This window comes from Struthio camelus, chromosome 7 (assembly GCF_040807025.1).
Source record: "Struthio camelus isolate bStrCam1 chromosome 7, bStrCam1.hap1, whole genome shotgun sequence".
Taxonomy (NCBI): Eukaryota; Metazoa; Chordata; class Aves; order Struthioniformes; family Struthionidae; genus Struthio; species Struthio camelus.
In genome coordinates this window covers 16,489,498-16,512,990 of record NC_090948.1, presented here as the reverse complement: position 1 = coordinate 16,512,990, position 23,493 = coordinate 16,489,498, and the positions used below count along the sequence as shown (strand labels likewise).

The window sequence follows — 23,493 nt, the reverse complement described above, 5'->3', positions numbered from 1 at the left end:
AATTATAGCCGAGCCTCTCGCTTCGTGGGAACCACAGTGAACTGTCCCTCGAGCCTAGGCAGCGATGGTACAAATCTGCTGCTAATTAGACTTGAAAGTCCTCCCGTGAGCTCAGGCGCAGGATGGATATTTGATTATTAACATATTTATTTCTGAGCCTCTCAGCAGGTCTTGCACTGGGAGGCCGTGCTCCCCCCTGAGTAATTGCCAGGCGCTTATAATCCTACCAGGAGCGTTTGGGGCTCCTGGGGAGGGGATGGCTGTTTGGCTCTGCGTGCCCCTCTGGGGGGGTCTCTCGCCAAGGTGTGCCATGCGGCGATGGTGCCGGGGCGGGGGGGTTTGCTCTGGCCTTGCAGGTCTCTCGGCTGGCATCGGAGAGATTCCTGGGGGACCTGGTGCCAAGCACCGGGGTGCACGTCCCTGGGACGGTGGCTCCGGGCACCGCGCGGGCAGCGCGGGGACGCCCCAGCGGAGCTGAGCTGCTGCTGAGCAGCCTGGCCCTGCGCGAAGCTGCCTGCTATGGCACTGCCCGGGGGAGCATCCCTCCCTCCGGCAGAGAGACAAACTGAGGTGGAAACACTACCTCTGAAACAACCAAAAATAGCTTTCCTGTCCCCAAAACGTCAGTTTAAAAAGCTGGTCTCTGGGGGCCCCCCCGGGCTGGCAGCAGGCTGAGCGTGTGCCCTCGAGACGCCCCCGCGCCGGGCTGGGGGCTCTGGGCTGCGGAGGGGCAGGGGGCACTGGGCGCGGGGCTGCGCCTCCTCTTGGCGTATGGCGGGGGGCAAGGTCCGTGCTCGCCGGGGGGCTGCCAGCCCGGCCGTGGGGCTGGGCTGCGCAGCGTCGTGGGTTGAGGCTGGAAAAAGCCGCAAGCGGGTCGGGCGGCTGCCGGAGGGACCCGGCGCAGCCCACCCGTGAGCGGGGACAGGCTGGGCCAAGGAGCCGTGGGCCAGCGGGGACCCCCCCTGCCCCACGCGCTGGCCGCGGCTCTGGCGCTGCTTTGCTCTGCTTCGTCGCTGCTTCTCCCCGCGCGGGGAAGGTCGGAGCCGGGGAACGGGGGGCAGACGCCTCGTCGCAGCACCGGAGTTATTAATAGCAGCAAACGCTCGGTGCCTTCGAACCAAGCTGCTGCTGGGTCCGTTTTCGGGGGGGATTCCTGACGTTTTCAGTATGTTTCCCCTCCCTGGGATCCCGCGGGCACCTTATCTCGCTCTTCCAGCTGTGCAGCCGGAGCGCGCCGGAGCCCCTGAGTACGCGGCTGCGCTAATAGCCTTTCCCCGCGCCGCTCAGCCCGGCGGTGGCTGGCGCTTGGCTCGGCCGCCGGTGGCCGAGGGCGCCCGCTGCCCGGCCCGCGGACGGCGCCGAGGAGCTGCGTCGCGGCACGTCCGAGGCTGCAGCCCGGGCGCCTCCGCGCTGAGCCGGGGCCGTCGGCAGCCACGCGAGCCCCCATCACCAGGCAAGCAGCCTCGTGCCGTCTCTCACTTATCGGAGCCCGACCCGTGCATAATTGCACGGCGCCCTTTCGTTCGTCTCCGTCGGGGCGGCTCGGCGCAGGCATGCCGGGGCGGCGGGGGCGCGGGAAAGGCTGCAGCCCCCCCGGGGACGCTGAGGGCGATGCCCTCCCCTCGCGTGGAGCCGGGGACCGGCACGGCTATGAGCGGTCTCTGGCCCCATCGCTTGCCCCGTTGCTCCTCTCCCTTCCCTCGGCCTCCCCACGGACGTTGGCGCTGGGCTTCGCCCTCCCTCTGCAGAGCACGGGGGGGTTTGGGGGCGCATCCCATGGGCTGGGGGGGTGGGGGGGGCGGCCTGCGTTGCCCCCGCCGCTCGCAGCGCGGTGCGATGAATTATGCACGGCCCGGCCGGCGGGGGTGCGCGCGCCCGCCCACCCCGTGCCCGTGGGGCCGCCGAGCGCAGAGAGCTTTTCTGTGTAAACCCCTGAAATATTTAGCAGAACCGACTTAAAAATATCGCCTGGGAGGAGCTGGCGCCTGGGCATAACCCGGAGGGCTGGGAGAGGGAGCAGGGACAGAGCGGGGCGCGAGGGCCGCGTGGGACTCGTCCTCACGCGGGACTCTGGCCCTGGTCTGTGCCCCGCAGCCACCGCCTGCGTTGCTGGTGGAGCCTGCGTCCGTCTGTCCAACCGCCCAGCTGCTGGGTCCTGCTGCTTGGCTCTGCCGTGGGGTCGTCCCCGTCCTTTCCCTCCGTTGCAGGGTTGCTTTCGAGCCTTGGGCCACGCTCAGCCCCCCCGGCTGGGGCACGTCCTGGTCCCCGGCCCGGACCCGGGCTGCTCCCTGCCAGCCGGCCGGGGCCGAGCGGCGCTGGGCAGCCCTCCTTCCCTGGCAGCGCCTTCCCCGGCAGACGGATCACGCCACATGCATTTTTAAACAAGATCCGTCGGCTGGGACCGAGCCGAGCTGTCGCTGCGGGTTTGTGGTCGAAGCCGGGGCAGGGCAGCCCTGCACACCACCCTCTCTGCCACACGGCCGGTTTGCAGTGGCGTTTAGCCCGGGAGAGCAGGCTGGGGGAGCGGGGACGGGCTGCGGGCGGGTTACCGCTGAGTCCCTGGGGGCACGGGGATGGCCGCTGCCCTCCTGCCCGGCGCGGTGCAACGATTCCTGAGCCGAGCAGCTAAGCTCAGCAACGCAGAGCTGGTTGGGCGTCTTGTGCAGCTCTGCACCCCAAAATTGCACCTTTTGCTGGGCGCTGGAGCAAGCTGCTCTGTTGTACGTGGTAGGGCCGTGCCTCCAGGGCACGCGGCCCAAGGCAGCGCGGTCTCCTGGTTAGGGCCCGCGTTGTCCGCTCAGCTCTGCACCCTCCTCCCGTTGCCTTGATGAGTGCCTCAGTTCCCCCACGTCCCCACGGCCTCCCCGGAGGCGCTGCGAGGTAGAGAGGTGGGCACAAGCGGACGGGATACGGGACACGGCACGGTTGTGCCGTGGCTGCTCCCAGCCCTGCGTCTCCCTCCGCGAGCCAGCAGAGCCCCCGGGCTGGGGCTTCGCCGTGGCAGCGCATCCCATGTAGGAGCCGCGGCAAATCCTGCCTGCTAATGGCTATGCAAATTACCTCATTATCTTACTTATTGATTTCCTCTGGCATCACGTTTTTGGCGCTTCGCTGAGTTGGGAGGAGGAAGGAGCAGCGGCGGGACCCCCCGCGGCGATGAGCCCTGCACCTGCTATCGGCAGCGCCGTTTGCCCCCGCGCAGCCGCCCGTCCTGGCGTCGCTGGGCTGTGTGTGGCCTTCACCACCCTCCCCCCCGGGGGGGCCGTTAGATTTTGGGACCGAGCAAAGATGCTCAGGTTGCAAGGCGGGCAGCGGTGCAGCCCAGGCCCCGTGGACAAAGGTGGTGGCACAGGTCTGGGCACAGGGCTGCACGGGGCCCGGCGTCCTCCCCAGCCGGGCTTCCCTGCCCCTGCTCGGGGTGCACGCGGGCGGGCGGCTGCCTGCGAGGGTGAACGCCTCCTGCAGCCGTTTTCCGTGGGCGTTGGCGAGCCCACAACACCTGCAAAAGTGGGACAGGCTTTGCGCGGGCGCGAGAGGACCCGCAGACAAGCGCCAGCCCTGGAGGTCTTGATCCGGTCGCCCCGTGGGCTTGTCCGCGCCGCGCGGAGCTGCCTGCAAGCGTGGCGTCGGCTCCCCCCACTTCTGTTTATCTTTTATTTTTCCCCGTCTCTTTGCGCCGGTGCTAATGAATATTTCATGGCCAGGAAGCAGCGTGAATTCCCCCAGCTGAGCTCCCTGCCCCCAGCGCTCGCGCGGCAGGTACCAGCCCAGATGTTCGTGGCTCAGGAAGGATGCGTCTGCCAAGAAGCTGTCTCGGGAGGGGAGGCAGGGCCTGGGCAGGGACGAGAGCAATGTCTCCAGCACAGAGAGCTTGTTGTCCCCCCCTGCCAGTGTTGTCACTGCCCCTCCAGCCTGCAGGGCCTGCCAGTGGAGCGTAGTGGTTGCATGTCTGTGTGTCTGTGCACGGGTCCCGTGCATCCCTGCTCGCGCTTGCACGGCTCTGCCCAGGTGGCCATGCGTGCCAGCACACTGGGACACATCTGTACGTGTCCCCTCCTGGCCCCTGTGTGCCATCAGCCGCCACGGCTGGCTGAATGAGCCATGTCCCCATCTCACCTCCCCGCGGCCATGCTGCTGCTTCTGCGCTGTACAGGGGCTCCTCTTAGCGTCAGGCAGCAGGAACGGCGCCGGGGCACCACACGGGCTGGGGCACCGTGTGGGTTGGGGCACTGCACGGACTGTGGCACCATGGGGGCTGGGGCACTGCACAGGCTAGGGCACTGCACAGGCCAGGGCACTGCATGGGCTGCACCAGTCACCCTGGGCACCCCGTGCATTGCAGGCTGCCAGTAGAGGTTGGGGGTTAGGGGGCTGTGGGACAATTTTGCTCTCCAGTCTCTCTGAACTTGCTATTTATACTCTGCCAGGCAGAGCTAGACCGGTCCCCAGCACAGGCTCCACCTTGGCAGGTCCAGGCCACCCACCCTTCCCGCCAGAGCTGGGGCCAGCAGCCCCTCACGTGCCCTGCTGTCCTCCTGGCAAGGCTCTGCTCTCCTCCAGGACATGCCGGTTAACAACCATGGAGAGTGCCAGATCCTCTGGGCTAGCTAGGGAAACAGAGGCGCAGAGTGCACTCGCCCTGGTCCCTGTGCAGGGTTGGGGGACAGAGCCTGAGCCGTGTCCTTCTGCTGCCCCCTCACCTCAGCTTTAGCAGTGCTGTCGCCCCTTTTGAAGGTCCTGCAGATGTTTGCAGGGGGGTGCTTTGAGGACACAGGATGGCCCAAACTATTCTTGGCGACTGAGTCCTTTGCCTTGTGAGGGACAGTAGTTCCTCAAGCTGTGGCAGGGGCTGCTGAGGAAGGGGCAGTGGCACAAATAGGTTTCTCACAGATGAGAGCAGTTTTGGCTTTGCTGCCCTTCTGCAAAGGCAGAAGTAAGAGATGTCCTCCCTGGTGCCAGCCTGGAAAGCGTGTGCTTGGAGAGAGCTCTCGGCTAGAGGCCCGCCAGGGTCACGTCCATGTGCAATGTGCCATTGTTGCAAGATACCTGCTGTGGGTTGCTGGCTGCAGGGTGTGGGTGGAAGAGAAGGTCTTCTGGCACAGTCCGCACGGTCCATGGGAGCTTCTGTCTCCATGTCAAGGTATGAGGCCTCTTTGGAGAGCCCAGGGCCAAACGGGAGGTGCGATGCTCCTTGGAAAGTTGCTTTCCAGTTCTGGACTGGTGTACCACACACCAGGCTGGCACCGGCTGGGGGGCTCTGAGCTCTTGGCTGTGCATGTGAGCATGCCTGTCCCATATAGACACTATGTCCCGAGTGCACAGGATGGTGCTTGCATCTCTCCCAGCTTGGACATGCTGGGATGGAGCAACTTTCCCAGTCGAGGCGGGGTGGGGGGGAGAACCTGCTCCCAAGGACGGTAGTGTTGGGCTGAATCTGCAAACTTTCTTCTTGCAGTCATGTCCGGTGGGCTCTGGCACCCTCCTGTGGCTGTTCTGCCACCTCTCCTGTATCCACAGGCTTTTTGGGCATGCTGTGCTGGCTGGTCCCTGGGGTGATGCAGTGGCGCTGTCCCTCCCCACTGCAGCATGGCAGGCGGACCATATTCAGGTGTGTGGCCTGAGCGGGGAGCAAGGCTCCTGGATACCGCGGAGGTGCCTGCTGTGCTCTGCTCCTTCCTCGCAGCCCGCAGGGATGCTTTGGAGGCAAAGGGAAGATGGGAAGGGATGCTTTGGAGGACCACAGGGATGCTGGTACATCTGGCCTTGTGGTCTGAGAGTCTCGTCCTCTTGGTGCTGCTGGGTCGCCCAGCCCCTTCCCCTCCCTGTCCGATCCCATGCTTCCCATCCCTGCGTCCTCCTGGCTGGGTCTCCTGCTCTGCCCATGCACCTGAGTCCCAGACCGTTCAGCCTGTCCGCGGTCTCCTCCTGGGGTCTCTGACACCAGACTTGCACTGAACTGTGCACAGTCTGTGCGGATACTCACTCGTGAGTGGGTTGGTGCTTTCTCTGCTGGGCAGGAGATGTGCTCTGTCTTGGGTCAGGCAAAGCCAAAACCTGCTTGAGGTGCTGTGCCAGGGATTCCTGCTTTGCCTGGTCCAGACAGGTGAGAGGGGATCTTCCTGCAGAGGCTGGAAGTGGAGGGTTTGGGGGGCCCATCTGCTCCTCAGTAGCCTTGGCTGCACTGTGATGCAGAGCCGAGTGCCTCTGCCCCTCAGGACTGTATGATGCCTGCTGGGCTCCTCCCAGCCGCTTCGGTCTTTGCTGTACTGAGGTTGTCCAGGGACAGGTGAGGACCCAAAACCCCCAGCCCCCCTGGGAAGTGACTGGAGGGGACTGGGCACTGCTTGCAGCCCAAATTTCTGAGCTCTTAGCTGAGGCGGTCTGTCAGGTTCAGTCCTGAACCTGTTCAGTTCAGCTGTATTTACGAACTGTTTGTGCATCTGCGCCTCTGCGCCTCCTGAGCTATCTGCTCTGTCTCAGCTGTCCTGGGCTGCCCCCTTCCTCTTGTGGGGTCGATATCCCTTGCAGCCCTTCCCTAGCAGGGGGCTTTGCAGGTTTGTTATTGTAGGGTTGCTCCAGCATTGCAATGTGCTGTTGTGCTGAGTGTTGCACCTTGCTGTAGGGTCTCCCTGGCCCTGGCTCAGCTTTGCAGTGACCAGTGCAGTGGCCACGGATGTTGCACCAACAGTGCTGCTTAACGCAGGGCATTTTTGTGAGCCAGGCTCGCTGCTTACCCGCCTGCGTTAAAAGGTGTCACAGCCTGTGCTGTTGCTGCAAGTGCTGGGTTGTCCAGGGTAGACTCAGCCCGGTGGGGTAGGGTGGAAGGGGCTGTGCCAGGGTGTGGGGCTCTTCTTTGGGTGATGCCAGTGACTACTGGTCTTCTCTGGCCCATGGTGTGTAGCCTAGTGCCAAATGATACCCGCTGAAGGGAAGGGCGTAAAACTATGGGAATGCCCTCCCATGGCCTCCTTGGGCGCACCGATCCAGGGCGAGGACTGTGGGACTGGCAGAAAGCGCGCACCCACGTGGCATGTGCAATGCGGCCCCTGCATGGCACTGCCCCCCTTGCAGGGGCATAGCGGGTATAATAGACAGGGAGGGCTTGGTTTGGAGGGGACGGCCCTTATTTTGGGGGGTGCAGGTGAGGTTACCCCATAGCAACCCCTGGGAGGGCTTTTGCCCCTTCTCTTGGGGCTCTTTGCAGGGGTGCTGGGGGGGGACTGGCCAGTCTGGCTGTTCCTGGCAGCATCCTCCCTGCACCCTCCTTCCCTCCTCAAGGGAGCAGAAACTATAATTTCCGTCAGGCCCCTTTTTCCTCGCCTCCTCCTTCATTAATAAGAGATGAAGCTTATGAGCTAATAGAGCCCAGATGGAGGCAGAGCTGAGATCCCTCTGATGTGAGGCATGGATGTGATGTGGAGAGGGAACTGCAGATGGGAAAATGGGACTTGAGGAAGGGGTGGGATGCTTGCGGTGGCCAGTCTGCACAGAGCCTCTCAGGCTGGCTCTGGGAGCAGGGAAATCCCACCACTGCCACGCACCAGACTCTTCTGGCTCTGACATACTGTGCAAACTTGCAACTCGCTGCCAGGCTGAGCTTTGGAGCGAGCAGCTCTGAGCTCTGGCTGTTTAGGAATCTGACTCCTCTTCCTCCCATCCTTCATTTCCTCCCTTATGTGGAGCCAGCTGCAGCGGACGGCTGGTTCCCGCGAATGCAGGATGCTCGCAGTGCTGGAGAGCTGATGCCTGGGGTTGTAGGATGCTCGTGGCGCCGGATGGTTGATGCTCCGGGATGCAGGATGCTCTCAATGCCAGCCGGCTGGAGTGGGTCATTGATGCCCAGGAATGCAGGACGCTCACAGCACTTGATAGCTGGAGTGGATGGCTGATGCCCAGGGATGCAGGATGCGCTTGGTGTCGGCTCCCCTCCGGAAGGAGCATCTTCCCTGCTCTTGGAGAGAGGCGGCCCTGGGATGCAGCAGTACCTCATTGGTCAGCGGGACCTGTGGAGTCTGTGGGTTGCCATGCCAACCTGCCTCTCGTTCCCGGAGAGCCAGGGCGTGAAGTGCCGGGTCGAGCCGTGACAAGGGGCGGACCAGGAGCCGGGGCAACCCGGGACTCTGCTGGCTGGGGAGGCGTCCCTCCGCCTCCCCCAGAGAGCTGCCGGGGACCGCAGGGCTCCTCAGCCCCGAGCATCCCTCTGCCACTACTCCCCACCTCTCCCTGCAACTTTGCTGCACGGAGGGGGCAGGCGGGCGGCGCGCTGGCACAAAACGGGGGGGCTCAACTGGGCACCCTGCTCCCTCGCCAAGTTTCCTACAGCTGATGGTCAGCTTTTTTGTGCCTAAGGCCTGGGAGGGGCATTGCCACCAGCACCCCGGCCCCCCTCTGACTCGCAGCCAGTCCGCACAGGATCATCCCAGCACAAAACTTCCTGGCTGGCTTCCTGCCGCCTGGGATCGGGGCCTGGCTGCTGCCGTGCTGCGGGGCTCTGCCGCTGCCCTCTCTGCCGGGCTGGACCTGCCGCTGATGCCCGCAGGCTCGCCCTGGGGAAGGAAGGCTCTGTCCCCCCCCAGGCATTGCCTGGCGCTCGGAGAAGCTGGGGGGCCGTTTGCCTGCCGGGAGGGAGTGCGACTGGGTCCCTCCCCAGCGCCGTGAGCTGGAGCCATGAGCCACTGCCAGCAGCGCTGCAAGAGGCAGCTGGGCCGGGTGATCCGCTTCTTCTACCAGTTTGTCACTGGCACCCTCTCCCAAGGTAGGTGCTGCCCTGGAGGCACGGGGGTCTCTTCTGCTGGAGACGGTCTCTGTGTGGTTACTGTGGGGGGATGCTGTTTTGGTGCTGAGTGGAGCTGAGAGACTCAGCCCCGGGCGGTTGCATTCACTCCTTGTGGGGCAAAGCTGAAAATGCTCACGGGGGGCAATGGGAGTCCCTGAAGGTCCCCTTTGGACCTGGGGTGGCAGGACCATTTTAGTTGGGGAGGGGGCTGGTGCAGAGCAGAGCATATAGGCAGGAGAAAACTGCTGTACAAATAAATCACGAATAAATCCGAGCCTTCCCTGCCTTTCCAGGCAGCCCTGCCTCTGTGGCCAGGGCTGTGCCCTCCATCCGGCCGGAGAAGCCCTGGGTGCGCCCGTGGGACCAGCGCGGTGCTGCATCCTGTCCTGGCCCTGCCCCTCCGGGGTGCCGCCTGGTCCTGGGGACAGAGCTGCATTGCTTGTGCCCCTCGATTGCTTGCTGCCGCCGTGGCAGGAACGGCACCGCTCTGCGAGCCCCCTGCGTACCCCGGGCTGCTGGCAAAGACTCCCTTTCCTGCCAGGTGGCTGCACGGGGCTGGCTCTCCTCCATGGGCAGTGCTTGGGTGTGTTCAGGGAGGTCGTCATGTGCCCGTGTGTGCTGGGATCCCGGGGGGACGCTGGGAGTACCCTCTTTGCTGGGGGGCCCATGCTCTGCTGCAGCCGGGGTGAAACCGGAGCAGGGAGCTGCCCTCCCACCCACGATGCCCAGAGCAGGGCTCTGCCCTGGGCACCCCTGTGCCCGGCTCCCATCCCCATCCCAGTGCCCCCGTGCCCAGGGTGGGTTACCCTTCCCATGGGCTGGCCCATGGGAGCCCCGTGCTGCCTCTCTGGGCCACGACGGTGCTGGGGTGGGATGCACCATGCTGGGAGCGCGGGGAAGGCCTCGTTGGGCCAGTGTGGCAACGTCACTCCTTGCAATGGGGCTGGGATTTGCACCGCCTTCACATGGGCCCAGCCTGCCTGGGAAAACCCTCCCAGGCTCAGTCCCCTCCTTGTCCGGCTGCATCTCCCCAGCTCATGCCTGTCCTGGGACAAGGGGAGGGCGGGAGCCCCCTGGGACCCCCTTGGCGCAGCGCTGGAGGCTGTTGCGGGGCTGCGGGGGGCATGGTGCTGGGGGCAGGCTGGGGAGGGGGTATCTCTCTTGGAGGCGTTGGGTCTCCATAAAGCCGCTGAGCCTGGACAAGGCTGGAAGCCAAAGGACATGGGATGCTCCTGCCTCCACCTCCCTGGCAGGTGCCTGGCCAAGGAAAACGATCCTTGCAGGCGTTTTCCCAGCCCTGCCAGCCCATGACGGGGATGGCAGGGCTGGGGGAAGAGGCGCCCTGGCGGGGCAGCGTGCCGGGCTCGAGCCTTGTGCAGGGCTGGGTGTGCCCACAGGCAGCGCTGGGTCCTTCCTCATCTCCAGCAGCTCCCCAGGGGCGCTGGCCAGCTAGCCCCAAGCAGTGGGGAGCAGGAGATGAGTCCGCTGAGTGCGGCCCTGGGTCCGAGGGGCAGAACTGGAGGTGATGGAGTGGGCTGGGGAGGGGTGCTGTCCGTGCTGGGGACCTCAGGTGCCCAGTGTGCTCCCATCTCTGCAACCTGTGGGGCGGTCTGGCGGAGAGCTTGGCCCCGATGTCCTCACCCGGCAGCCCCACGGCTCGGCCCGTGCCTGGCCCTGCGGCTGTGCCGGCTGTGCAGGGCAGCAGTGCTGCGCAGGGCCTGTGGCTGGCGTGGAGGGCAGGGCTGGCAGGGCGGCACAGGCTACCGCTGCTCGGCCCCTTCCTAGTGCCCTCCTGAGCTGTGGGGAGTGCTGGAGTGGGGCAAAACCCAGAGCCGGGCAGGCTCTGTGCCCCCTAAGGCTTGGAAATTGGGGCTGGGAGCGGGACCTGGGGTTTGCACAGCCTTCTTCCCTCTGCAGCATCCTCTCCTCTCCAGCTCCTGCTCTGGTCCACGTGGCACATGGGTGACCCGGGTGCAGCCCTCCCCCCCCCCGCCTCCGTCCTGCATCGTCCCCTTTTGGTGGGGACAAGACCCTCTGCCCTCCCTGCATTAGGCTGGGGGGGTCCCACGGTGCTCACCAATGGGTCTCTGGCCAGCCGGGCCCCGGGGTGCGGTGCCCTCCCGCTGGGTGCCCTGGGGAGCCAGCCAAGGACAGGTCACCGAGGGTGGGGAAAGAGAAATGACTCAATCAATTAACCAGATTAAAACTGTGACTTCACCTCCCCAAAATAGCGTTTCGCCAATATTTTAATGTGCTTATTAATAATCTGCTCGCGCTCTGATTAGCAGCGAGGTAATAAGGGATCAGCTGTAACCTAAATTTAACTCTCCCTAATGGATGATGGCCCCGAGAACCAAAAAAAAGGAGAGGCTCTTATCCATCAGGCTGGCCCCCACGCTGGGGTCGGCTGCACCCCAGGGACCCGGCAGCTGCTGCCCAGCTGTGCCCAGGGACCATGACCTCTGCAGCAGCCCAGCGGGTCCCATGGCATGTTTTGGGGGGCAGTCAGACCCTGCTGCCCCCCGGCACCCTGCCCTGCCTGCACCCCCAGGCTAGGAGCACCCATCCTGCACCCACCAAGCAGGGCTCAGCCTGGCTGTGGTCAGCTTGGGTGCATGGTCCTCTCCTGGAGAGATGGGACCCTTGGAGATGGGGGAATTTGCCACTCGCTGCCCATCCGTTGCCTTTGTGCAGCCGGGACGGTCCCTGCGCTCAGCTCCTCGAGGCGCTGGGAGGACGGGTGCTGGCACCAGCCAGGTGGCCACGGATGGCTCTGGGTCTTGCCCGCTGTGTGCTCCCAGCCTGACGCCCGCTGCGAGCACAGAGCTGCTTTCCGGCAAGAAACTCTGCTCCAGGGCACTTCTATTTATACACAGCGGGTGGTTGGCAGGGTGGTTAATTTTAGCTGGGTGGCAGGGCTGTGCTTTCTGGCAGCGCTGGAGAGCCAGGGTGGAGGTGGCTGGGGGTGGGGGACTCTTCACGGCAGTTATTGTCATGGCCCAAAGTGGGACAGGACGCAGTGCCAGCCCGGGCTGTGTGTCCTGCTGTGGGCAGGAGGGACCTGGGGTGGCTTGGCAGCTCCTGTCTCCGTCCCCGAGCCATGGGTGCGTGCCGGGGGCCCTTTGCCACCCTGCGCTCCTCACCCCTTGCCTGGGTCCCTGGTCCCTTGGGTGTAGCTGCAGGGATGAGGATGGGACAACTTATATGCAAAGAGGTGTCGGGGTAAAACGCCTGGGTCTGGCCCTTGGTGTGTGCTGTGGGGTGGCCGATGGGGCTGAGGGTGGCCGGGGACCTGGTGCTCCAGGTGTGGGTGCAGGTGGGGGTCTGCGAGCAAAGGTGCCCAAACCTACAGCGGCACTGCTGTGCCCTGGGTGCCCCTGGGAAAGGGGGAGGCTCGTGCTGGCATCCCTGGGGTGGCGCTCAGCTGGGGGATCCCACGGCGGGCCGGCACCTCGCGGCCGCACCGAGCTCTTGGGGCGGGCAGGGCTGCGGAGACGCCCTCCTTCGAGTCCTGGTGTCTGGAGCAAGGACAGGCGTGCGCATCCCAAGGGAGATCCTGGTGTCCTGGTGTTTGCTGACCCTGGGCTGCAGCATCATCCCGGTGTGATCCAGCTTCCGGTGCCCCCCTCCTGCAGGCCAACAGCGAGGTGCCCTGGGACGAGCTGGCCCTGCCTTGGCCTGCGGGCCCTGGGGCCGGGGGGGGGGGTGCTGGGGCCGGCTGAGCTTGGAGCAGCCTTCAGGACATCTCTCCCAGCCGGGGCTTCGCCAGGCCTAGGTCTGTCGAAGGCCCTTTTCCCTCCCTTCGGCCCTGCTGCATGGAGATGCAGCCACATGTGTGGCGAACTCCGTCTGTGCTCTGCCCCCCACTTAGCTCCTGCTTCCTTGTTCTGGCTGATGGTGCCATGGTCCCCCCCTGGGGCCAGGAAGGTTATTTTTAACTGTTTGCCATGTGCTGCCTGAGCACAATTAAGGTAATTGGTTTGGGAGCCTGGCTCTCACATGGCGCTCCCAATTACCTGCCTGCCTGCCCGTGCAGCCCCCCGCCTCCCTGCCCGCCGTGGCCGGCTCCTCCGGCGGGGGACTACCGGGGCAGGGCTGTCCCAGTTAGCGCGGCGGGCTGGGCGGGGGGCGCGGGCGGGCACACGGGATGGAGCCATGGAGAGGACATCCCTGCACAACGACAGCCTGCTCTATGCCTCCCTGATTGCCATCCTCCTCCTCATCTCCTATTGGTTCACCACCCGCTGCTTCAAAATCATCAGCGGCATCGAAGGTACGCGGTTGGGGACCGGGGGGGGACAGGGTGACGCCGTCCTACCCCTACCCAAGCCAGCCGACGAGGCAACCTGGGAGCGTGGTGTGGGGACCCCCAGCTCACCCTCCTCTGCCTCTCTCTGGGGCACATCTTCTCCTCCTGAGTTACTTTATTCCTCCTTGCCCTGAGTGTGCTCCGGTGTGTGCCGGCGTGGCTGGTGCCAGCCACGGCCAAGCCGCGGTGGTGCCTCGTGCTGCTCTGGAGAAGTCGGGCTGCCCCGGGCTGCCGGTGTCCTGGGTACCGGCTGCTGCCGGCACTGGGATGAGGATGCAGCCGGGCTCCCGGGTGTCTCCTGCTCTCCCGCCGGCTCTGTGCTCCGCAGCAGAGTGGGGTGTGCCTGGTGCTGAGCCGGGGGCCTCAGCCCGTGTTTCAGGGCTGTCGATCCCTTTTGGCATGACCTACATCTCTGCTCCTCAGTGGTGTGTTGGGGAGCCCTGGGCTGTTACGGGGGGTCTCGATTTCTCCAGCGGAGGGTCCCCGCCACCAGCCCCGCTGCAATGGCACGTGTGCACTGGGCGCGCTGCAGAGTGAGACCCGCAAGGCAAGGAGCCGGGCACGGCCCGAGGGGCTGCCCCGGCACTGCGTGTTGTGGGGGACGTGCAGGGCCTCTCCTGCCTGGGGTGTGTGTTTCTCCAACCACCCGTGCGGCCTCTCCCAGCATGGACCAACCAGGCCCTCCTGGCTCTTCCCACAATGCAGCCTTGCGGGCACGCTGCTGGGGTGAGGAGCCATCCCCTGGGGTGATGCCCCAGGTGGGGTGGGGGGCAGAGCCCCGTCCCACTCCCAATGGGATGTGCATTTCTCAGGTGCATCTCCTTGAGCTTCCCCTGCAGGTGGACCATGGGTCTGGCTCTGTGGCAAAGCCCCCCATGTGGCCCCATCCACCTCCGCTCTCCTCGGGGCAGCTCCGGATGGAGGGGCGTCCCCGGGGAGCCTAGGTGAGCCAAGGGGGTGGTTTCGTCCCCAAGTCACGCCGGCCCCTCTGGAGCTGGCATCGCTGGGAGCAGATGTGCTCAGGGGGAGCAGCCGCAGGGACTTTGGGGGTGCTGGGGCCTCTGGGACCCGAGAGCAGGGCTCCTGTGCTGTGCGTGGCACTGGCCGCCTCCAGCACTAGGTGTCTGTGCTGATGCTGGTGGGACCCTGTGCCGTGCCGGCAGCGAACAGCGGAGGGCTTTTATTAACAGCTTCAATGGGGAAATGAATAGTTCTCCTGCCACAGCAGCTGGTGGGTCATTTGTCACTGTCAAGGCCTCTGCTGGGGAGGCTGGTGGCGCGCGGGACAGGCACGAGGGTGCTCCACGGCTAGCCTGCCATTGTGCCGTCCAGCCCAGTGCTCCCATGATCTGCGCGGAGACGCACGGGGCGCTGGGAGGCGGCAGGCTGCCTGCAGACTCGGCCTAGCCCGGTACGCTAGCGTGCGCCCAGCATATTGGCTTTGTAGAGGTGCTGGCCAAACCCTTTGCTGGGACGCAGCTTGGCTCGGGCTGGAAGGGCTCCTGCGGGAGCGTTTGGGCTGTGCCTGGCCCAACTAGGTTGCAGAAATAGTCTCATCGTGCATGGGACAGCCATTGGCTTTGGGAGCAGCTGGAGGCTTAGGTGGTGCAGGCCAGGCTGCGTTCTTCACTGGGGAGCAGATAGGTGGCCATTGGTGCCCAGCAAGAGAAGTGGCTTTGAAAATGCAGTTTGCTTCAGTGCAAATTTCCTTGGAGAGCACAACAGGCCGGTGCAGCCCTGAGTTACTCGGGGTGGGGGCAAAGCCCAGAGGCAGCCTGGTCGCTGTAGGCAAAATCCACCCGCAGCAACGCCAGTGCCTGCCTCCTCTTTGCTTGAAAACAAGCAAAGGAAATGTCAGGTTGAAAAACTTCCAGCCTGAGGGATGTTCCTCCGGGGAGGACTTTGATCTCTCTCCCAAAACCACTTCTGATGCATCGTCGGCACCTTCTGCTGGCGTCAGGGGCCTTCCCAGCTCGCCCCAGGTGGAGGGAGATGCTGAGCCCAGTGGCGCGGAGCCACTAGATGGCCCTGCCATGCCGTGGCCGGGGACGGAGCCACCAGCCGTGTCCGTCCCCTGCCTGGCCTGAGCTGGGGGGAGAAACCTGCTGCCTCCTGGGCTGGGATAGGGGCCCGAAGGGGCCTCGGGCCCTGGCACCGTGTGGCAGTGCACCGGGTTGCAGCAGCCTGGGCTGCGGGAGCGCTGGGGCCGGGGGGTGTGCTGTGGGGCAGCCCTGCCAGGGGGCAGTTCGCATCAGCCAGCGTCTCCATCAGCCAGCGTCTCCACCATCTCCTTCTCCCAGCAGGTACCATCAGGTTGTCCCGGTGTGATGTTTTCCCTCCAGTGAGATGTTTGCTCTTGGCATGAAGGCAACAGGGTGGAAAAGGGATGTTCTGCCCTGGATCTGTGTACAGGGTGCTACGTGGGACAGCTGGACCCTGCCTAGACCTAGACTGGGGGGGGTCTGCCCCATAGCCTGGTCATGGCCACCCCATCCTTACCTGGGGCGTGCAGCGTGCCGCGGGCCTTGCAGCTGCGGGGCTGGTCCTGGGGGGCAAGGGCAGCACTGGGGCAGCCCCGCTCCCTTGCTGCCTCTCCATGCTGCAGCTGGGGCTGGCCCTGCTTTGTCCCCCTGTGTGGGACTGGGCCACCCTCGGGGCCACCTGGGAGTGGGCAGCAGCAGTGGTGTCCCTGTCCCTGGGGGACCAGGCAGCCCGAGGGGTGCTGAGCGCTGGCAATGGGGGAGCGGCCAGCGGGGGCCGGCGGGCGCCTGGCTCCACGGTGGTCCCTGTGGCCTGCAATCGAACAGCAGGCAAGGGCTGGGAGGCTGTTAAAAACGCCTGCCATCTAAATATAGCCCTTCTGGCTGTGTTTGGAGGCGTGCTCGAGGTGCTTGGATGCCTGGGCTTTCCGTCTGCTTCTAGTTGCTATGTGACCTTGGCTCGGTCCTTTGGTCTGTCTGGGCGCCGGGCTCCCTCCCGCTGCCCAGCTCGGTACGGGCCGGGGGCAGCCCCTGGTCCCCGTCCTCTCCTGCCTGCTGCTGTGCTGCCTCCGGACCTGGCTGCATCCCAGCCCCGCGCCGCTGCCCGGGGACGAAGCCGAGGGCTCCTGGGTCCGGGGCACGTCTGCCTCCGAGGGCTGCACCCGGGGCAGGGGCCCTGCAAACCACGGCAGCAGCACGGGTTTGGGGCACAGCCTCCACCTCTGACTTTTTGGATGCTGGCTTTCCCCGCCGGCTCGTGGGTGCTGGCAGAGGCGGGTGGGGAGCGCAGCTGGCCGCGTGCCCGCAGGAGGGCACGCAGGAGCTGCCCGCACCCGTGTTTCTGCAGGCGGGTGGGATGGATGCCCCCACGCCGGGCACCACCACGTCTCCTCCACGCTCCCCTGCAGTGACTCAGCCGGGCACCGCAGCCGTGGCTGGTCCCTCGCGGCCCAGGTGCCCACTGGGGATGAGGAGCCCAGTCACGAAGCCAATTCCCATCTGGGCTGTGCTGTCCAGAGACACCACGTCCCCTGGGGACACCCCTGAGCGCAGCAGCCCCTCGTGCCTCCCTGACCCAGCCCCATTCCCCGTGTCCTCTTGGCTCTCCCAGAGCGATGGCCGGGCCTTTCTGCCTGCCTCATCCACCCTCCCGGGAAATGAGGGCAGCTCCTGGGGCTGGGCTAGACCTGTTGCCCCCAGACCCTCCCCAGTGGAGGCTTATGGGGGACCTGGCCCATCAGGGTGCTGGGCCTGACAAGGTCCCTGTGGGGCAGGTGAGCGTGTGGGGCGCAGAGGACGAGTCTGAGTCATCCCCATCCGGGATGTTTAGCCAGTGCCCGGCGTCCTGTCCCCCCCCCCGTCTCCCCCCCGGGAACTGAGTGCCTTTTAATATCTGTGGCCTGTTTCCTTAGCAACTGCATTAAGCAAATCGATGGAGGTGGTGTCATTGGAATGGGAGGGCATGGCTCCTTCCCCCCCGTCCCCACCGCCCCCCACGCCTCCCTCCGCTCGGCCTCCCTCTGCTCCAGCTCACATGCTCGGTCTCGCTCTGGCTGGGGCTGTCGTTTGGCGGTCCTGAGGGCTGCCTGCGACAGCCCCGCGCTGACCCCTTGCTCGCGCACCAGCCTGCGGCCAAGTAGAGGGGTGACAGCCGATCCCCCCTGGGGGACACCGGCAGGTCTCCCCGGGGATGCGTGGTTTGGCTGCTGCGGCATTGGGGTGACGGGGCTCCAGGACGGCTTGTGGGTGGTGGGGAGGGGGTTGGGAGTGTGGGGCCATGAGACACCCCCACCATGAACCTGGAAGGCCTTGAAATGATTGCAGTGCTGGTGGTCTTGGTCCTCTTCGTCAAGGTGCTGGAGCAGTTCGGCCTCTTCGAGCCCGTGTCCTTGGAAGGTAACAGGCGTGGGGGGTGTCGGCTCCCCCCCGAGGGCACCCATCTGGTGGGCTTCTGCCCTGTCCCCGCGGGCTGGCACCCTGAAGTTGCCCCAAAGGACGCTCTTCGAGGTGCTGCATCTGAGGGGGTGTTGGGAGAGTCCTGAGACATGACATCCGTCTGCAGCGCGTAGGGGTGAGCACAGAGGTGCCAGCGCAGGGAGGGGGCGGCAGCGGTGCATCCTGCCTGCTCCATGCTGGGGAACAGGACTGACGGGGTCCTGGTGGCGGGGGGTGCGGGTAGGGGACAGGGCCCTGGTGAGGCACTGAGCCCGGGGGGGGGTGGCTGCTGGAAGCGGTTGAACTCGGTGTGTGCGAGGGGTGCTCCAGGGCGCTGCGGGCCAGGGCTGTGGGGCAGCAAGTGTGCACCGGGGTGTTTTCCGGCACCTCTGCAGAGCAAGGTGTCCCCGGGCTGCACGGTTGTGTCATTGTGCGCAAGAGCTTTGCACCCCAAGCTGCCTCCAGTGGGTGCCCTGCAGCCCTGGCAGCTGGGTGCAAACTGAGGGGTGGGAAGGGGGTTTGCCCAGTGCAGTGTCGGAGCAGGAGCGGGGCAGTGGGACGGGCTTGTGCAACGTCAGGGTGGGCACGGGGAGGCAGGCGCTGGAGCTGGGACCACGGCAGGGCCAGGGTGCCTGGGGGTGCTCCAGTCCAGTGCTGCAATGCTTGGCTCTTGCACAGGCCGGGTGCTCCCCTCCGCGCACAGTGCCAAGGTCTCCCCTGGGCAGCACCCACAGGCTGGGCCTACATGTCGGCCAGGGTGGGAAGGGAGAGGGGTCACTCCCCTGCTGGAGGGGGTCTCTCTCGGCTGCAAACCTGCTTAGAGGGCAGGAAAGTCTGAGGGGAGTTTCTGTTGCTGCTCAAATGCTTGGTTCCTCTGTGCTCCAGTGATAGTGGCCGTAAGTGTCAGGAGGGAAACTGAGGCAGGGGCTGAGCTAGTTTAAGATGTCCTGCTTGTGAGCCCAAGGAGGGGCCAGGCTGCCTGTGCTGAGAGCAGACCCCTGCTCCCCAATTTGACTTATGATTTTTGGGGGGGGTAGCTCCCCCAAACCCAGGTTTCCATCCACCCCTGTTCCCAGGCTCCCACTTGCCCATGCAGCTGCCCAAAGCTTGCTGCCAGAGCTAGTGGCACTGATTGCAGTGGCCCTATGGCCCACCAGCTCCCAGCCACAGTGGAGAGGGGGAGGCAGGCTGTGCCCCCGACCCCCAGCAGCAACTGTCCTCTTCCCTCCACCTGCAGCCCCACTTTTAGGAGCTGTGCTTCCCTCTGGCCTTGCTGGCCGGGGGACAGGCCCTGAGAGGTTTGCCCCTGCTGTGGAGATGGGAATGGGACCCAGGTGTCCCCACTTTGGCAGCAATTGCTCCCATCACCAAACAGGTGCATGTAGGAGAAGGAAATGCACTTGAGAGCCAAAAGCTGAGATGAAGGCTGGTTTGAGGCAGAAGTTTAGGGTAGGATTGTGCCTTTTGGTGCTGGGTTGAGTCTTGGGCATCTTGTCTTGAGTGCTGTGCCTTTGGCAGGTGACTGGCCTTGTGTTAGGAAGACAGTGGGTTTCTGCCGCTGGTTGTGTGGCTCATCCCTGGCTTGGGAAGGCAGGAGGTGGCAGGTAGGAGACTTTGCTCTCTTGGGAGCAGTGTCCGTGCGGTGTGAGGCCCAACTGGGGCCTGAGCAAGAAGGTGCTGCCTTGGGGATGTGGCTGAGTCCTTCCCTGTCCCCTGGGTGCTGTAGCTGGCACTGCTGACTGGAGTCAAACGGGTCTCTGGGGGAAGGACGGAGCAGCCGTTCCGTGTCCCCTGCCCGGCTCGCCCCTGCCCTGGTGTCATTCACCAGCTGTGCCTGGGCCCGCAGTGGCAGCCCAGGGACTGCAAAGAGCCTGAAACCGTATACTAATGGCTCAGGTCTGCTAATGGACGTGGGGCCCTGCCGTCTGTTCTGGAGCCATCGACGCTGCCTACTGCGCTTCCCCAGCCCGGGGAGCCGGCCCCTGCAGAGATGTCATGTCTTCTGTGGCGACCATCCTTGCCCACTCGGCTCTGCCTCCAGGCTGGGTCCTGCGAGCTCCTCTTTGCCCTGTTCCCATCTCCTTTTGCACCTGCTGCCGTGTCCCAGCTTGGAGGCAGCTGCTAGGTGCTCAGGAATCTGTGTCACTGCCCTGGCGGTGCTCTTGCATGGTGCTGGCAGTCCCCCTGCCACTCCCCCCCCCCCCAGCTTCATCCCCCACGCTTATGGGTTTCTGGTGTTTGGGGCAGGTGGTACAGTGCTGTGGCTCTGTTGCTGTCCATCTGCAGCTCTCTGAAGGGGTCCCCAGCAGGGACAGTGTCCAGCCCTTCTGGATAGGCTGGGTGCTCTGTGAGAGCCATGTGGTGTCCAGCTATGGTGTGGTGGGCATCACCCTTAAAGTCCTGTCCTCTCTACTCTGTCCCCCATGCATGGCTGTGTGCCTGCCCAGGCTGGGCTGGTGTTTGCCTGGGTCAGTCTGTGCTGGGAGGTGTTGTGCCACCATGGTGGTGGGCTGGGGAAGGAACTTCTCCAAAGGAGACATGAGACCTGCAAAATGCCGCTGGCTTGGGGGAGCTCTTGCAACAAGACCTCCATCCACCACCCTGGGGGAGTGAGAGGAGATGGGGGATCTGCAGTCTTGGAGGGCTCTGAAACTCAGCTGGATGGGGCTGTGAGCAACTTAGCCCCAATTTGGAGTTGGTCCTGATCTGCGCAAAGGCTTGGACAGGAGACCTGGTTTGTCTGCACCTCCTTTCCCCTTGGTGCTGTCTCCCCTCAGATCACAGCCCCAGCCTCGGTGACACATCTGGAGCCTGCCCCCAGCAGCAGCCTGCGCTGGCAGTGGAGGTGGCCAGCTCCGTCTCCCACGGGTGCATTGTGCTCCAGGAAGCCCCAGCGAGCAATGCCGAGCTAGCTGGTGGCGTTTAGCAGCTGGTTAATCACTGACGGGCCGGTATCGCCCTGCTTCTGCCCTGTGTTGCCAATCTTGGCCGTGCCTGTCCCCAGTCCCAAATATTCCCTGGCGGAGCCACCCGTGAGCTGCTCTGCTGTCAAGGGGCTCACGTGCTGCCCAATCCCACCTCCTGTGCTGAGATCCTGCTTTGCCCGAGCACTCGGGAGAGGGGAGGCAAAGAAAAGCTCTATCGATTTTGGCTCTTGAAGTGCAGTATCAATAATTCAGCCAGGAGCAATTGGTCCCGGCTGGTAGGAGGGGTGGGCAGGCAGTTAGAAGGAGATAAAAGGCTGGGAGAGCCACGCGTGTAACCGAGCCTCAGATGAATATTAGATGAAGCTGCAGGTTGTAATCGACAGGATAATTAGTGCCTGCCCAGGGCTGGCAGGGCTCCCGCTGCCCAGGCCGGGCCAGGGCCCATCTGTGGCATGGGGACGAGGGTGGTCATCCTGGATCGCCCCCAACATGGGGTGCTCTGGCCCCTGCCTTCCCCAGTGCGCTGGGGTTTTGGAAGCAGAGGAGCAGGCAGGGCTGGGGAGGCTGCCAAACCCTTCCAGGAGCCTGGGGGCACGTGGGGTCCTTGGAAGGAAGCAGCAGCTGGCCTGGGTGCCACCCCCGGAGGATGCTGAGCAGGAGGGATGCAGTGAGCAGCACAATCACTTCCCAGCTCAGCACGAGGCTCCCGCTGCCAAGAGCAGGGGACAGAACGGGGGTTGGAGGGCCTGCGTGCCCAGCAGCGAGGTGTTTGCAGAGGAAACCTGTGAGGCCACGAGCCTGTTTTGCTGGCGAGAGTAAAGCCCCGAGCCAAGCCCAGGTCTCCTCCTGCTTTCAAGGAATGCCTTTGGCAGCAGTGTGGCGTCTTGGCTGTGAGAAGGACTGGCTCTTTGGGGCATGGTGCCAGGGGTCAGGGCATCAATCCTGGCGGGTCTGACAGATCGGAGAGGTCAATGCGAGCTGGCTGCAGGTAGGGTAGTTCTTGGAGCACAGAAATGCAGTCCAGAAAAGCTGTCTATTTAAGAAGACAAGATGAAGCTGGGAAGGAAGGGAGCTTAGCCCTGGGGTGCTGCGTCCCCCGCCCCTTCCTTGCAGCTTGCTGCAGGCTAGGGCCAAGCCAGGGTGGCTCTTCCCGGCACTGACCTACCCTGCACCCCTGAGGACTGCAGTGCCGCAGTGTGCACCCCGCTGGCTCTGCCATGGCTCGGTGTCACGTCCTGCTCAGCCCAGCCAGACGTAATTAGCTTGTTGAATCTTTTCTCCCTCCGGCCTCATGTTAATCACTTTTCACACCACTTCCCTCCCAATTCCCTCTGGCCTGGCTCTGTCTCTCTGTTGCTGGCATGCCCTGAGCGGGGAGCAAGGGGACCTGGCTGGAAAAGAAGCTGGTGGCCACACTCTGCTATAGCCTGCCTTAGAAACGGGCTCTGAGCCAGCCAGTGCAGGGGCAGGAAGATCACTCCTCCGTGAGGAGGTGGGAAAACTGCAGGCTAGAAATAAAGCATTAAATCTTCTAGAGAATAAATGAGCCTGTGGGACAGCCCATCTTGCAGCTCTGCTCTGTCATAGCTGGCCAATGCAGGGCTGGGCATGGGGCTTGCTGTCTAGGGGTCCTGGCCCAGACATCACCATGATGCTCAGGGTCTCTGCAAGGTGAGAAGGGCCAGGACAAAAACTCTGAGTGAAATCCAAGTTTGGGGGAAGGTTGGTTTGGAAATGGTCTGGGGCTCTCTAGTGTGAGTTTGTGCTGGGCTCAGCAATGCAGGAGTCTGAAGGGTGCTGTGAAGTCTGAATAGTGTTTCCTTCACCTTTCTCCTGTCAGGGGCAGGGTTAGACCCCAGTCTGGGCACATATGGAAGCAGAAGTGCCCCCGATGAGGCCTCTGTGGGGTTGTGATCCCCAGTGTGCAGGTGGCTGATGGGTACTGTGGTGCAGCCCTGGGTAGCATCTCTTGCCCTGGTTGTGCCAGGACAGGCAGGGAGGGAGCCGATGTCCCCTTGGGTAGCTTGGCTGCAGTGCCCCCTCCCAGCGCTGCTGGGAGGGCAGCAGGCAAATGTGTCTCGTTTCTCGAAGACACCTGCCCAGGGGCTCTCTGTGCCGCTGGAACAGGAGCACAGGGTGGTCAGATCAAAAGTAGCTCTTAGATGAGAGATGCGTAGACAACAGGCTCAAGGAGACTGTTCAATAACCGCCAACCCCAGGCTAGGGTCTTGGCTCTGCTGCCTGTGAGACGGGGCTCTGGGCAGCGAGCCCCCAGCCCTGGCTGGCGGTGCCTGCTCACTGCCCTGCCCCGGAGCAGAGCTGCAGACCTTGTGCATGGCTGTGACCTGCGTGTCCCACTGCAGAGCCAGTAGGTGCCACATGCGTGTGCACTGCCCAGCCAGGATGCCAAGGGTGCCTTGGCGTGGATGCGGTTTCAGCCTTCGTTTTAAGCCCCAGGGATCTGTGCTGTTGGTAGTGGCTGTGGCCCCCAAGCCCCCATAAATGGGGCTACATTTCCATGGCCAGGAGAGCATTTCTGTTTTAACCTGTTTTTGCAGGGTGGGTGTCTGGGTGTCAGAGCATTGCCCTTGTCCCTGGAGAGCTCTGTGCGATGGAGTGGCAAGGCAGGACTGCCTTTGGGATCCCATCTTGCAGCCAGCCGGGCTGGGCAGCTGCTTTCTTATTCTGCCCGCTGTGCACAGCGGCTGTGGCAGGAGAAGGGTTGTGCATACCTGGCCATGGGGTGCAGCACTGCCTGCTTGTGACGAGGGACTGTAATTTTGTCGGTAGCTGGATGCAAAGCCCTAGTGCAGAGAGATGCAGGTATTTGCTCAGGAGGTGAGGAGGGAGCAGGTGAGGGTGGAAGGTGTGCAGGGAAAGAATTAGCAAACGAGGCTGAGCTCTGAAGCTGAGGGGACATTGGAGGGATGGGGAACAGCAAGGCAGAGACTCCCACCTCCACGGTAGAGAGGTCCCGCAGTGGCACAGAGAGAGAGGCTGGTGGCCAGGGCAGAGCTGGGGGCTGTGTCCACCTCCTTGTATGGAGCTGTGGCTGCATACAAGGTG

At 64.1% G+C, this 23,493-nt stretch overlaps 1 protein-coding gene across 3 annotated transcripts in view; it reads left to right on the top strand.

Annotated features, from left to right (window-relative positions):
- Positions 1-23,493, top strand: part of KCNIP2 (potassium voltage-gated channel interacting protein 2) — a 47,322-nt gene that overhangs the window by 11,677 nt on the left and 12,152 nt on the right. Inside the window, exon 1 of one of the 3 annotated variants that reach the window (XM_068949841.1) lies at positions 12,917-13,049. The exons of the other annotated variants lie outside the window; for them this stretch is intronic. Within the exon in view, the coding sequence (XP_068805942.1) occupies positions 12,932-13,049 (118 nt within the window). The 5' untranslated portion in view covers positions 12,917-12,931. Of the gene's footprint in view, positions 1-12,916; positions 13,050-23,493 lie in introns of those variants that run through there. 3 annotated transcript variants of the gene reach the window in all.